General features: G+C 33.0%; 1 protein-coding gene across 1 annotated transcript in view; it reads right to left on the bottom strand.

Moving 5' to 3' along the window:
- Positions 1 to 16,933, bottom strand: part of LOC122566876 (D-galactonate transporter) — a 21,579-nt gene continuing 4,646 nt past the window's right edge. Inside the window, exons 2-10 of the mRNA XM_043724746.1 lie at positions 8,944 to 9,055; positions 7,753 to 7,876; positions 6,860 to 7,012; positions 4,415 to 4,525; positions 4,174 to 4,336; positions 2,821 to 3,019; positions 1,727 to 2,005; positions 1,423 to 1,620; positions 1 to 947 (exon numbers count right to left, since the gene is read on the bottom strand). Coding sequence (XP_043580681.1) covers positions 751 to 947; positions 1,423 to 1,620; positions 1,727 to 2,005; positions 2,821 to 3,019; positions 4,174 to 4,336; positions 4,415 to 4,525; positions 6,860 to 7,012; positions 7,753 to 7,876; positions 8,944 to 9,049 — 1,530 coding nt within the window. The 5' untranslated portion in view covers positions 9,050 to 9,055 and the 3' untranslated portion in view covers positions 1 to 750. The remainder of the gene's footprint in view (positions 948 to 1,422; positions 1,621 to 1,726; positions 2,006 to 2,820; positions 3,020 to 4,173; positions 4,337 to 4,414; positions 4,526 to 6,859; positions 7,013 to 7,752; positions 7,877 to 8,943; positions 9,056 to 16,933) is intronic.

Here is a 16,933-nt window from a genome sequence, read left to right on the forward strand (position 1 = left end):
TTAGTTATTCCCATAGCTTGTCTATTTATTTGTTTACTGATACCTCATTTGGCCTTTCGGATCTTGAGGAGCTTTGGTTTTTACATCCTTATATCTATTCTTCTCTACACGGTAGTGTAAATACAGCATACATATGAGTTATTGTGAGCAGTAAGGGCGAAGTGAATAAAAGTATGTTTTCCATAAGGGTGAACCACGATAAATACAACTCAACAATATTTCTCGAGAAACGAAGATGATTTTCAATTTTTTAAATGGAAGGACGATTGGATGGGACAGGGTGGGACAGTAGGGCAAAGCAGGGACCGTGGAGTTCGGTCTAAATTACCCGCAACGTTTTATATAAACTTGAGAATCTTAAATTAAGACACCTTGCTTTTCTACTTGTTATGCTATTTCCTTTCTTCTTCTATCTTTTCTTGATAATAACGATTAGAAATCGATTAATGCATTAAACGATATATCATCGTTCAAAATGAAATCGATATTATCTGCATTAAAAAATCGAATTACAATATGGAGATTTTTGCAATGAGATATTTCATTAATAACAGCTTTTCGCGGAATAACTTTGGTATTTTTGTAATCTACGCGTTAAAACGAATCGATTGAAGTAGACGATATTACATTTCGTGAAACGTGGCTTCTTACATGGAATACATTTAAAATAGTTTTGTATTTCAATCCTGATATTATGTATTTACAACGAATCTTTGATGGTTATGATCATAACTTCATAGTTATGATTTTCTATAACCTAGAATTTTCGAATCGATGTGGTGGTGGTGGATATAATCGAGGAAGTTCTAAAGTTGGTACTCGTCCTTCGTCGTTAGTGAAGGTATTATTGTCATATCCAAATTCTGGTTTCCTACTAATTTCCGTTTTCGGTTCTTCTTTCTTGGCTCCGTCCATCAAGAACATGGTTAGGAAGAACATAATAGAACCTAAATATTAATAATAATATACAATTTAATAATTCAAGTATTAAATATCAATTAACTACGCGTTCAGGATATTATTTCGCATAATTCGAAACTTAACCGTGAAAATATACATTGTACATATGCGTGTACAATACAAGTCGTAATTTGTGATTAAAGAGATTCTATAGTTTCAAATACGGTGAAAATCAAAGTAATAAAATTGTATTGGAAACTCTGTTTTTTAAATTTCAAATTTAATTTTCTCAAAAAAACGGGACTTTAAAGTGAAAATATTTATTCTACTTTTGCTATTTATAGAGTCTGCTTGATTTCATTTGTATCACGAACTACAACTTACGATATATAAAATATGGATGTAAATGAATAAATTGGAAAATACAAATAAGGATAAAAAATGTATTACAAGGTAATTGATTATAAATTAATAAAATGATACATATAAATCGGTACTTAAATATTAATGTGAAATACTTACTAATACCATAGAAACCGGCATAATAAATATAAAGAGATTCTCGAAATCCGATGGCCATTCTGGTTGGTTCGACCAGTATTGGTAAATTTCCACCGATATTGTTCATCACGAACAAAAAGGCACCAATAGTAGTTGACCTGAGGTGCAGAGGAACTATTTCTACGACCACTGCAAACACAATTCCAAACCACATTTCGGCTGCAATCAAAATAAGGTACGCGTTAACTCGATAAAATATTTGCTTAGTTTGAAGCACAGCAAATCTAAAGTATACTTCACAAAAAGCATATTTAAATTTACTTACCAAAGAAATATGAAATGCCAAGGGTGATCATAGCCCATAAAGGATTGAAGTATACCGAGCCAAATGCAAACGGTGTAGCAATTATTTGGCTGATGGCCAAAACAGCAACTCGCGATCTAATACCCATTTTCGCAACAAATTTATCGCTAATTACTCCACCGACCACAACACCGATGCTACCGATCACTATAGTCACCGCGAACAGCCACCAGCCTAAATCGTAGTCGGGGAAGTAATCTCTGTAATAGAGGTCGCAATTGTAAGCGAAGCACATTCCACCTGAAAGCAAGAGAATTGTTTTTAAATAATTTCAAAAATGTTTCAAATGTATATGTATGTGAACCGAATTGTTGTAAATGCGAATTGTAAAAGAATCGTTTATTTTTTTTTTCTTTTTATTAAAAGGCCAGTTTTGCTCTAATTTGGAAAAAGACTTTAGGATCTGAGAAGAATCTGAACCCTTAAATGCTTATATTATTATATTATCGTATACGTTAGATTACTAAAATTCAGGGTATTTCATTTTATTTTCTATTTTACATTCTCCATGATAAAGTTTAATAATAAAATTCAATTAAATAAAAAATTCGAAAATCAAGTAATCTAATCTTAAATTGTTGTGTTCATCATTGATAGTAGTTAAGAGTTAATTTATGTGAAGAGAAGTATTTTGAATGCTTGAATAACTAAACACGGAAAAATTTTACTCCACACGATTCATCGATATTAAAAAAGAACACGACTAAATAAATATATAGATGTCGTAAATTTAGACACAGAGAATGTAAAATACGAAAGAAATTTTCAAATTAAGATTCATGAATACCAATAAGGAATGTAAATAAATACTTCCTTATAGGCATATATTAGAAATATAGACATTTAAATAAATAATTAATTAAATAAATTTGAACGCAAGTTATATAAAATACGAACAAATTTACTACACACGATCCATCGATACTAAAGGCGAATGTAAATAAATAAATATCTCTGAGAATTAGAAATTTTGCTGGAATAAACCAGGCTGGTAGACGCTAATATACCCTTCGAATGTATTTTTCAATCCTTTGCATCAAGGTATTGCCTTTTACCGCAATGTCTGATGCTGGCAGCCAAGCATAATACTATAATCCTCGGTTGTAGGATTACTTTCCAAACTGGTACTTTCTTTCCATCGGTATTCGTTTCCTCTTCGCCGATTGTTTTTCGTTGTGGCTCGGAAAGAGTAAAAGTAAGAGCAGCCATAATCAGTCCGATTATACCAGCTCCATAGTAGCATGCTCTCCATCCCTAAAGACGATAAAGATAATTCATCGTTATTATTAAATCTCGCCAGACTAATCGATGAAATTTATCAAATCAGATTATTCAAATGACAAATATTAACATCTTTTGATTATTATGACTTATCATGTATAGAGAGGGTTCGAGATTTTTCCAGTTGAACATAAATATTTGTATATTCTGTAATTATTATTGTGTAATAGTAATATGTGTAATAATTGTAATAATAATTACAGAATATACTAAGAAAAGTATCCTGAAATATACTGCGAATAAGAAAGGAATTTTATATACCTGAAGGTAGATCCTTTATAAATCTATTAAGAGATCGTAATAGAGATACTAATAGTAATAAGATATAAATCTCTTGTAACGAATTTAGTATTTTATTCGTTATCGTAATATTCAAAACATTTTACGATTTTGATTTTTTGATTTTGAAACAATCTTTATTGAGTCTAGCAAGTACTCGATACGCTACAATATATTTATTTTTCAATCTCGTTGAATTTCTTCTCCCATCTGTTCTAAGATTTCACGACTGTTCTTTTTGTATACCATAAAATACAATTAACAGAAAACGCGTCCAATCAGACGAAAATAACGAGATCGACAAAATAACCTTCACGCTGTAATACGAAAAAACAAAATAAAACGATAATCGCACGATTTAGCGAACAAAATTTCGCGTCCGAAATCTTTCATTTTCTGGTTGACTGCTCCGGACAGTCGTGTTATCTAATCCTTTTACTGACTGCTTTTTCTTCATCCTCTACTCACACGATTCATCCATTAATCCATTCGCTTAATCTTTGCTAAAAAGAAACTTTACTTCGCTTCGAATTCCCTTGATCGCTAGATTTGGACGAGTATCGACTTGTACTTTTCTTATAGATAATCAACTTCTTCTTTTTTGTTGATCGCTATCGTTTCTTCGAAGGAACAGGAAGCGGATTTTAATGCGAAAGGAAGAAACGACCGTGCTATTTTGGAAGATTTTTCTAAATTTTTCTGTTACAGATCAAGTCAAATCGGCTTTGGTAATTCTGTAAAATACATTCATCGTGCATTTGGACAAATAACGGACATTTCCAACACGCTATGCGGTCTTTTATTTTAATTAACGTTTCTCGATATTTTCAGGCGCAAGTTATACGCACCAGATCTGCAATATTTAGTCCTGGAATGTAACGACCAACGGGGAACGCGATACCGTAGCCTCCATAGATGCCCCAATTGAAAATCGACATAACGAGCCCTCGTTGTTCCTCTGGGAACCAATCAGAGAGTAAACCCGTGGCCAAGGGGTTGCATCCCGCCTCTCTGTATATTTATTTAATGTTTTACATTATAACAGTCGATCGATTAAAACTGAGAAGCAATTACATCGATGAAGCTTACCCTGCCGCTAGTACCATACGTAGAATGACTAGTTGCCAATATTTCTTAACTGCTCCCATTAGAACTATGGCGATACTGAACACCAACGTGCATATGGTTAGTAGTCTTACTCTGCAAATAAAAATAAATTTTGTTACTATGTATCTATGGGTGAAAAAGAACGTGTAATCTAACTGTTATAGGTTCTTCGAGGCGAAAGGATCAGATGTTCGAATAATCTCATTTTCAAATAATCAAATATTTAGTAACCGATAGGTAACTTGTTAACACGAATAACTAGTTATCGACTAAGGAATCTTTCTGGCTACCGATAATCATTTTCGATGACAATTTAATTTCTTTTACCGATAACCATTATGGGACTTGGAGGTTTTTCTTTTTTGATTACCTGTAACCACTGTCATGGAAATGCACGATACGTGCATAAGTCACACTTTGTTTACTTTTTCAAAGAAATATATCCTTATTTGATTTATTCTGAACATTTCAAAAAACACAGATTTTAATCTGCACGTTTGTGACAGAGATTGTAAGCGTTCTAGGCTTTAAGCCTCGCTACAATAAACAAATAGTAGCAATAAATATCGATTCTAATATCAGGAATATCCTTGTTCTCTTCTCTGTCTTTTTTCTACAAAATCTCATTCTGAATTTATCAAATATTTTTCATCTCTTGTTTTGCTGGATTCGATACAGCATTCTGCTATATTTTATTCTCAGTACTCCTTCTCAGACATTTTTATAGCATTAACACTAGAATTACTAATAGTTAACACGAAGCTAGTTCTACCAAAACCAGTGAAAATGACTGGTCTTTAAAAAATACATAATAATAGAATATTTTTATATTTATTGATTTATTGCTTTGTTACAGAAGGAGTTCCATGTTATGCAGTACATTTTTGGTATTGTTAATCCATCTGGGACCATAATCCCTAAACGAGGGTCGACACATTTATAAAATTGTAGAACCCATCATTTTGACTGGTGTGGTATTTCTAGTGTTAGCATCTAGCGATCTAACGATCGATCCGCCATTTTTCTGACATCTGATATCATCATATCGATACGCGGTAAAAATTTGAAAAACGCGTGGCAAGTTGTACAAAACGAGGAGACTGGTTAATCGGGCTTCGATAAACAGATCGCAGGACCCTTTTATACTTTGACAAGTGCCAATCAATTTCACTGCTATTGGTATAAGTAGCTTTGATGCAAAATTATTTTGGGTTTGAATACATAAAAAACAAAATAAAATTCATTATATTATCCTTTTAGTTATCGTTGCGAAGGTCATTACATCATTGTGAGAAAAAAATTTAGCACGAAGTAAGAATTTTCAAATAAAATTGTAAAACCAGTCAATTTAACTGGTATGGTAGTTCTAATGTTAAAATCAGACAATAAAATAGATTTATCACGTTCGTTTCCTGTAATCTTCCATATTTTACTAAATTTGCTTTAACATAACAATTTCATAGTTCCTACGCGATTATAAGTATAATTATATAAAATTAGTCTAGCTTCTCTTCTCAATATCGCGCTTCGATCGTATTCCAAGAATATGAAATGAAGCAAAAAACAATTGCATAATAAGACTATAAAAATACCTAGCATTACCCTAACGGTATACGATATTCCATCATTTTTCTTCGTAAACGGTAACAGTAGTAGTAATTAGGGTCGCGTCTAGAGCTTCTCGGGCCCTAGGCATACAAACGACTACGCCGGGGCCCTTTCTACACAAACACGACGGTGGTAATTGTTACGCATATTTTTAATACAGCTACTATATTAACATTATATTGAACGTGAGGGATATAAAATACTAAAATATTAAAGAGGAATGTGAATAAATATTTCTCAAGTAAAAATACCGACGATATCTTTCTGTTCTTCGTCTTCTACGAGATCCTCTCGAGACTTTTAAACTTCGTCTCGTTATGCTTGAAAATTCTGCGTTCAACATTGTTCGAGGCTTCCGGATATTCGTTATTTTAATCCTTTCACGAATATATTGTATCTACAAATGATAATTGGAAAGTTGGTATAAACCACTTGCACAGTAGGCAAATTGAATTTAAACTACGATTTTAATCTTCCATTAAAATGTATCTGTTCTACAAACGATATATCGCCTATCGTTATCGGTCGTTGTCTGTATTGCAATTGAAATTAGCATCGTTGCGTTCCTCGATTCCTGACCAAGCTAACTGCAACGCCAGTGAAACGTCAGGAATTTATCTCTACGCCTCAAATTGCGTTGATCGCAGCAACGCGAATCGCCGCAATAGTAACACTGATAACAGCGTTAACCGTGTTCTACATTCCACCTCTGTCGTTATTGGTCGACCGCGGATTATGCGCCATCTTGTCCATTTTCGCAATCTCAAATTCCTTATAAACGCATAAACATGCAGCGTATAGTTATTAGAGAAGTATTACCTGTTGTACTTGTCAGCTGCGATACCTAGAATAACGCCAACGATCGTGAACACGGCGATGAAACTCGGCCCTGCTAGGATTTGATAGTCGAGACCAAGGCCGTTGTAGTTCCATTCGCAATAGCGGGACCCGTTCAACTCCAGGGACACACAACTATGAAATAAGATACATTCCAATACATCGTTCTAATTCGATCTCTGTCTAAGCGGATATATGAGTTCACGAATATATTTGGCCGAACGTGTATTCAATGGCTTGTGAAAGTATCTTATAGAAATACCTGTAGAAATAACTTTTAGGAATTTATTGTATCTACGATAAGCGTTAATTGGAGAGAGATCGTGCGTTATACTTGTAATTTAACAATTTGTAATAATTTAAGGAAGATCTAACTAAGGCCTTGACAATTGGCAGTTTTATTTTCTATGATTTAGCGACTGATTATTTTCTATGGTAAATGTCCAAATGCTTGTTTTGCGAGTTGTAAAATTAATTTTTTTTTAATCTTACGTAAGAGATAGAGAAAAAAGTATATGTGTGTACGAGTAATTGAAATTATATAGAATGATTTATAGTTGGAGGTCGAAGGACTCGTTTAAGAGTAATTATAAAAATATAATAATAATACGGATAGAGCAGAAATATACAATAAGATTTGTTTATACATCGTATCATTTTGTTAAGCGTTACTGCAATACCAATTACATAAGTACTGTAATTGAACGATCTGTCTGCTATTTTAAAATGAAAAATGTGAAAGATATTATCAAATATAAGATATCACGATATATGATATACTAAATACTAATTGGAGTTATATAACGTGAAATAAAATAATAGAAGAATAGTTTATCAATAATTTGAATAGATACAAATTAAACGAAGATACTTACAAACTTTCATTTTTGGCCACTTCACACTGGATTGGTAAATCTACGATGGATAACGTAGTTGTATTTAATTGGCAGGAAATGTCGCCGTAGTGCAAATCCTCTGCTGTCGCCTTGCTCGTGACACCTTGAAAACACGTGTAAGAAAATTACATCGACAATGAGCGTTCCGTGGTTTAGTTATCTAATTGTATCCGTATATTGCGTGGACGTATTACGTGAAAATACGTACAGAAATAAATTATCGATATTAAAGCTGTCGCGAGGAAGACGTTAACGGTAAACAAGGTAAAAATAAGAAGATGACCGGAAAAATAAGAAGAGAAACGGAAAACTTTAGGAGAACGAAGTGATATTTGGCGAATAAGGAGATAGGTTGCACTATTCTTGTTATTTATTTGTATTTCATTGAATTGATTTTACGAAAGAAAAAGAATTTTACTGCAAGTCTATCCTAACCCGCAGAGCTGCGCGAATTTACAAAATAATTTAGAATGAAATAGATATTTAAAAAATAAAGTTGAAATAAGTGGGCCCGATGTCCAAGGAGCGTCGCTTCATACAGGCGCAAGCTTCTACGTACGCAGCCTGTTGGACGCGACCATACGTCTGACGATATGATCGAGCAACGCGGAAGACGCTTTCGTCCTGTATCGCTACGTTTGTTTATAGCTGCAACGTACGCCTCTCTATCGACAATGTTTAACGACGGTGATTATGACGAGAACGTATAGCGACGAAAACCATTCGCTGGCATTTCGTGGACAAGTTCACGTCGTTTTGCGAAGCGCTGTTAGCATCGACGCGTCTAATACGCGCCCATGAGGTGACGCTTGGTGGACAGTAGCCTGAGTCTTACGAAAGAGGCAAAAGAACGATGGAATCGTAGAATTTGACGAAATTGAACAAGAGAAACGAGAAACATCGCGTTTCAGTTCGATCTTACAGCATTGCAAGATTGAAATGCAAAACGTTAAATTTCAGCTACACGTTATAGTTTCCAATCGTAAAACACAAAATTTTTAATTGCGTATTGCGCGTCACGAGATTCACGTTCGAGAGAAAAGGATAGAGATAGGCGTTTGTAATTGCGACGAACGTAATTACTCGAATAAGCGAGTTTACGAGGATAATTGAATGGCGATTTAAGGAAGAGGAAGCATAAACGCGCGGAATTGAATGTGCATCGCTTACCAATTAAATAGTGACCTAGCTCCCCAAGTACGTATCCAACTGAAACAATGGCCAACGCATACGGCTTGTACAAGAACTGCAATTTCTGAGTCGCTGTGCTCAGCATTGTATCCTGTTAAACGTGAAATTAGATTAAATCGTTATCTTCTTCGTTCAGAGTCGTGAAACGACCTTATAATTTTATAATTAATCGAGAACGAAATTAACATAAAGACAAAGACTAAATGAAACGAGTCGCTGTATCTTGTTATCGCGAACAATTTATTGCCTTATGCCTCTCTGATGTATCCAGGCTTTGTCTATATGAAAAATACGTGCAAAGTCAGATTCCACGTCTACAACTTTTTAATTCGTTAAACGGATTGTGTTAATCTAAAGTTGTAAATTAAGACTTAAGGCTTTCGTCGTAAACGTAAAATAACAAAAGTAGGATTCGACAGAAGTTATAGGACGTAACGTGGAATTAACGACGATGCAAAATCTTCTTTTCTCTTTGATTTTCACCCATAGGTTGGTTAACCAACGTACACTGCGACATGATACCGCTGTTGATCTAAACGGACAACGCTATCGAAAATCATCGAGTCATTTTTATTATTGTTTCTTCTAGGTTGGTTCTTATTTTTCTTCGTCGACGTTTGTTCCGTAACTGTTACTGCCAAAAGATTAAATTGTAGTTTATGACCAATCGGATACAGAATACGATCTTTCGCATGATAACTTTACCCCGCGCGACTGTGTCTTCTAATACAGATCTTTCCAAGAATTATAAGTCAAGTTCGTAGATTTCTTTGACATTCAAAAGTTGCCGACATATTTTTCTTTATTTTCTTATACACCACGCGTGTCTTTTCATTTTGTATGGCCAACGTATCGAACTTAAAAATTCTATGAAACTGGGACTCGTCGTAGTCCTTTCACCAGTGGTTTTCGCTAGTGAAAAATTCTAATTCCGTAAAATTACTAAATTATAATTCTGACCATCCGCGTTTAAGTCGATTAATCGTTTAACTATAATCGTACAGACATATAATTTTACATATGTATATAGAATGACACAACGGATTATCATTAAATCATAATACGGATTATATAATGGACGGGTATAATTTTGCGTCGATTATCGCGAAAATTATATTCCCATTGTGCAGTTACATACTCCTTAACATTTTACTCGATCGTAAATATATGGTTGTCGATGCTATCTCTGAATATGTAGTTTGTATCCTACGTTATTCTCTTGCATATGCATGGCTAATATCGATTGCGGAGTTTCGTATTCTATAATATAGCTAGTACGATAAATTATGGTTTCTGCAAGAGGTGGGAGGTTAAAAAATACGATAAAATCGCGGCGTTACTTTTTAGCGATAATTATTTTATGAATACGTACTTACTATTGCATAAGCACGAATAGAGTGGTTTAATCGCGTAAATTTCATTTAACGTGGAAGTAAAGCTCGCGATATAAATTGCGAATAAAGAGAATAATCGCGGCAGATGTTTGCAGCGACGGAGCCATCTCCTTAAAATCCTCAAAATCCTCGTCCTGAATTGCATCGTGAAGTTTTTAATACGCCGTGTGTATCAAATGTGTAGGCCGGGTTTCTGCTTCTTTACCTGTACACCGACCTCGTAAAGCATTAAACTTCGCCCAAACTCCGTTTAAACTTTCCGTCTAGATCGATTAATTAGATTTTAGTTTGCTCGGACATCTTCGAGGTGGCGTGCACCACACCTCCCGTTTTTATTTCATTACATTCGTACAATTAATAGTACTAATAAATAATAAATAAATAAACATTCATAATAAAGGTATTTCGGTAAAAAAGGGAAATAATTGCATTCGATCAAATACAAATGGTGCTCGGCAAATTATGTACTTTCGAGTAAACTCTTCCCGATAATAATAATTTTTTTGCTACAAGGTGACCGTCGGTTGAAACCTTCGCAACACTACTCAGGATGATGACCTTGACAATGTATAAAAAAGTATCACGATCGCAGGTGGTTCTCTTTTTGTAAATATTTATGACGATTTTTAACAAATTTCCTACTTTACGTCTTTAGAACCAGCACGGATCCGATGTTGAACGCTTCATACAAATCTGAAATCGCTACATTCACATTGTTCCACATTGTTGAAACCCGTGAAGTAATTAATACCGCAAATGTGTCCTTCCCACGTATATATCCTTTCGCCGCTATAGGACACTAATTGATTATTAATTAAATTATTGGACGGCAGATTTTTAAATCCATCTTTTTACAGACACTAGCAAAAAAGTGAAAATCCAATAAGATTATGTTTTATTTTCTAAATATCGCGATACCTAAATATGTATATGTCTTTCCCACTTTTCATTTCTTTTCATATATTACAACATAATTATTAGAATATCGTGTATCATCGATATGAATGTTTAAAATGTACAGTTTAACTATGATAAAGGAAATTACACATTGTCGCTGTAATAACTATTTTGATAATAAAATATGATAATACAATAGGTCGTCTTCCGATCTAGCAGATTTAGATAATTTTAGTATTCACAAATTCATATTGGTAACGTATTAATAAATTTAATATTCATAGGCTGCAATTAAAAATGCATATAAATTGCAATTTAAATCCATAAACATTGCACAGCCAGTAAATACCATTCTATTAAACAGGGTTATTTATTCAAGGCTCGCGTAATTTCTATTCAAGCTGATTTGCTATGCAAATAATTGCTTAGAGTAAAAGTACGAAACTAGAGTGTCATTATTTATGCAAAATTTATAAGTGATGCAACGAGATCGTAGACGGAAAACATTGAAGTGTAAGGATTTCAGTTTCGAAATTAAAATGTCGACCAATAATTTTCAATTAACTTTCTTAATTTGTCAAATACATAAATTTGAAATAAATAAATAAGATCGATTGAAAATATCTTAAGTGGCTGGCTGTAATTTAATAAAATGCTAATAAACGATTTGTCATCGTCTGGCTAATTAAATACTATGCAGCAAAACATCGTAGACGCGCAAAAACATCGATTACTATGTTACGTTTATGTCTCTTGTCGTTAAGAACACACTCTGTTGCAAATAAGCGAATTTCTTTCGCAATTTATGGTGATGCTACTGCAAATTCAACGCTTTACCCTAGAAGGACAGCGAGAACGAGCTAATGCGTCGATTATTACGTAGCGATGAATGGCAAATGTTCGGTGGAAACGTGAATTCACATGTCCGTAGGTTTCTAACGCATGCGACTTGGTCACCTTGAGCCAAAATCATTGAGACGTAACGAGAATTATCGCTTTAATGATATTAATTCCATCGTACGTGACAATCTGGAGTCGTTGACACCAGATTTATAAGAAAACACCAGTGAATTTCCTTTTCGAAAATTTATTCACAACTTTTGTCTAAAATCGAGAGGCACTTCCTTGTTTAATTTATAGTCTGAAAGTTTGGTGTACGAAAGATATATATATGTAGTTAATAATATACATAAAAAATAATATTTAACATATAAATATAGTTGTTTAATAATATTTGAAATTTATACGTCCATTCTCTTTGACCTTTTAACTCTCAGGCTTTCTCCCCTCTATTCGTTCCTTTAAAAATTACTCTCGCTCACATCGCACGTGTTCATTCACAATCTCGTCTCGACTGCAAATTAATCCACATTTCAAATTATTTATTTAAAATGTTATTATTACATATCAACGATTAATACATGTTTTAATATTTCGTTTGCAATTATTGAATATAAAAGATTTATCAATTCCGATTAGCATAATTAAAGGTTGTTTTCATTCGTTTTCATATTTGTATTCATTAGATTTTCCGATATATTTATCGTCCTTTGATTCTGCAAATTGGACGAGTCAGAGTTCGATTATAAGCAAATTCCTTTGAATTCCGTATCTAATCCATCAAGCATTTTCTCAAGGAAGTTTAAAATCGAAGAACTGTGGATATTTATGTTTTTTATTACAGCTCTGCCAAATGACTCTGGTCATTGTTTTCTCCACGTGTATCTTGAATCTTCATCTTGCATAAATGCAGAATCATAATCGGTTCATTCTTTCCTTAATAATTTCACTCAATTATCACGTTTTTCATGAGATTTACAAAGGTCGTAATGCATTTATTAATAAGTTATTGTTACATATAAATTATTAACAACTGTAGTATGAATCACACAGGTAGTTAATAGTCCATGCAGCATTCATTATCGAGATTGTTAGATATTTTATTTTCATTTATACAAAAATGAAAATTGGTAGAAATCGTAGTGTAATCGACAATGCAGTCGCCTGATAAATTATTTTACCTTTCGCGAATCTTGTTGCGACTCGTATGTAGAATTATTTTTTCCCTGTTTAAATATTTATGAACCTGCTTGAAAGTCAGCTTGAAAATAACGACGATGTAAAAATTTGCTGGAAAAATTGAGATGGATTTTCACATTTACAACGTTATTACGAAACATGAATCATAAAGTACACTCCTCTATCTTCCTAAGAATTCATTAAAAAAGTATGAGAGACGAATAGTCATAAAAAATAATTTTCTTAATTCATACAAAATTCGTTGCGACGATATTTACCAAGAGAGATCGGATGTTTCGCTTTTAAATAAGTTCGTTTCACAGTACACCTAATAATTAAATACTAATCAGTAAAATAGTACGGCGCGTAATTGAGCACTGAATCAATCAATCTTTGGTAACTATATCCGCGATCGATTTGTATAATTGTACGTTTCTTACGAGGCACATTTATATTGCATCTTTTGCGAAATCACGTGATATCTAGAAATAATGGTGACGTAAAAGAAACGGTAGTATGTATAACGAGATAATTACGAAAATATACTCGTGTAACGATGTTGTCGTGTATGACGATTTAGGATTTATCATTGTGACAACACTTGGCGTAAATACATTGTTACTAGAAATAGCCAGAGCTCTGTTGTAATAATGTACAATTTTTTTTTTCGAAATATCTGAAACTTTACCGTTTTAACTTGGAAATTATAAAGAATTATGTTGTTATTTCTTTACTCAGAGGTAGAATCACAATAGCTATTATTATATTCAATGGATAAATCTATCACACTGTTCTGAGCCAAAAGAATCTTTATTGCACACATATACAGGGATAAAAACAAGGGACTAGGGATAAAAACAAAAGAACATCTTAAACCTATCGATTAAATCTATCGATTGTAACTAGAACTATCTTCTGCTTACTATTTCTTGTAACTAGCGCATCTGCATATGGATGGCCAGCCCGAACTCACGTTGTCATTTTCAACAAATTATAAAGTACGATTGCATTTAGTTTACAGGATATATGTGTTATGTAATTTAAATATTTATTATATATATAAGATAAATAAATTTGAATTTCAATATTTAACTCTCTTCTGCTTTCTGTCGTATTTTGTTTGAAAAATTTTAAACTTTCATTCATAGAGATTTTAATCTTTCATTGAACAATATGTATTTAGTTGAAATAATTGAACGTTTCCTTTTCTAACGATCTTTCTCAATAAATAGTTGTCCATATAATTGCACGATAATTTACGAGATACTGTTCGTTTTTATTATCAAATTTCTAACAAAATAATAAGGATAATCGTTAGAGAATAATCCTAGAAACAGAAGTAGAAACAGAATATATCGAGTAAAAGTAAAAGGATCGTAATTACTATAAGGAGATGCAAAACGTAATAACAAGGGAACATAAAAATACATTATTCCTACTCTGTTAGTATGCAAATAATAGTCAGTATATTTCCACATCAAGTTTCGTTATTCATTAGTACAATTTTTTGCCATGAACTCCACCCAATGATGTGTGCAAGTATGTAACAGGAAACCTTGAAGCAAGTTTCTTGAATATAATACAAATTGATCGATTGTTTTTTTTTTATTTTTGTATTACGTTCGTTGATCGATGTTTCAAGTAAACGTCTGTAAGTTTGACAACGATTAATATCAAATAATTTGTACCATTGAAATCGTGAAACTACACCGTAAAATCGTTTATTTGCATTGCGTAATATCGTGTTGTCTGTATACTAACCTACCTTTTTAGCTCGGTAAGACAACAGTTTTGTATATTTATTACTAAACACAAATAATAACATTTAAATTGCAGACATTTATGCAAAATTATATTTTTATAAATACGATTAAAATAGTGGAAGCTAATCAGACATGTATTTCACTTACTAAATATTATAATAAACACTCTATCTTGCATCACTTGTATGTTTTTTCGACTTTTAAATTCCCCATAAAGACCTAGAAATCTGCGGTCTAATTATAATACCGATCCCATTCCAATAATAATGCTGCAATAGCATAAACGATGGTGCAATTAGCGAGCAATACCATTAATAATTGTAGATAATATGTATCAGTGATCGTTAAACAACACAGAAACAAATAATTGAACGAGTAGGAAAGAAATAATGTTACTTTTTCGAAGATGACTGTAATTCAACGTGAAATCGTATTTGCAATACGTACAAGTATCCCATTTTTCCACCATGCGTCTGTGCTATAATGCTAAAATGATTATAGTTTCGCTTAAGAAACTGTTATTTGCGACGTTACGACTTCACGGCAATTAAACATTCCGATACATAAACGATATACAAATTGGCTATAAAAATTATTTCCACGTACGTTTATCTTCCGATCGAGCCTCTTCTATCGGCTTCTGTATAATAATAAATACTAATATAAATACAAATACTATAATAAATACAATAGTGTGCGAATACTTTTTCTAGCCGTTACATATTAACACGTTGCTCAGCCACATTCTTTTAGTTAATTGATGATACATATTATGTAGTTTCCTGAAGATGCTACGATTATAATCGTGAAATAAAGATAAAAACATATCGGACTATTATTAAATTAACATAAATTGATTTATTACATTATTAATTGGGTCGAGATTAAGAAGCTAAAAAGGACTAGTAATTTTTTATTTCCTTTTTATGGAAAGGAACGTGTCGATTTATCGGTTAAATATCGAATGACAATATTATTGATTTGATTGGAATTTCTTCGTTTATCTTCCCTTCGTTTATTTCTTCTTCTTTTTTTAACAGAGATGACTGTAAAAAATCAATATACATCAACTTGCTATATCATCGATTTATCCATTATTTAGAATACAATCCAACTATTTCGGTTGCTTGTGAGTCGATAGTATTAGTCAACGGTCAAGAATTTGAGAATCGTTTAAAAGTAAAATTTCCTCAATGTAGCGTAACATAAATATCCGCATACGGATTGAAAATCTCTCTGTGCGCTATGTCATAACTATATGTATCCAATGTTTGTTGAAAATTTCACCTCTAATAGAATAGTTGTATCAACAGTGCTAATGAAGATCATAACAATCTATGGCGGCACTCGACACTAACTAGCAATGGACGACGACAGCGCAGTGGTTAGCGCCTTAGGTTACGAACGTTCGTAACCCGGGATATCGAATCCCGGCGACCGAAGTTGTCCGATTTTTCTTCCACGATTTTTAAATAAGAAGAAAAATACAGCAGTGTATTATAACCCCAGCAGCGAAATCTACAGCCAGCAGCTACTATTATCACGGACAAATACCTCAAATCGAACAGTGAAAGAGAAGACTGTATTCTATCGACAGGTTCGCTACTGTAAAGTTTTTTCGCCTCTTTCCGATTTAAACAAATTGTACATTTTAATTTAAATAATACAATATTTTATAATAACAATGAATAATACGACGAGGACGATATTTAAATTAACGATATTTTAATTAACAATAGCACAAATAATGCAACAGAATGGCTCGCAATCGCATCGGTTTTCTTCTAACCATTTCGACCACTGTATTTCTCGACCATGCTAATCCGTTGATAATCAAAAAATATGTATCGGAAATCCCAGAAATCTACATCCAGACATTATCATTGGCAAAGCATC

Source organism: Bombus pyrosoma, linkage group LG4, assembly GCF_014825855.1.
Source record: "Bombus pyrosoma isolate SC7728 linkage group LG4, ASM1482585v1, whole genome shotgun sequence".
NCBI lineage: Eukaryota > Metazoa > Arthropoda > Insecta > Hymenoptera > Apidae > Bombus > Bombus pyrosoma.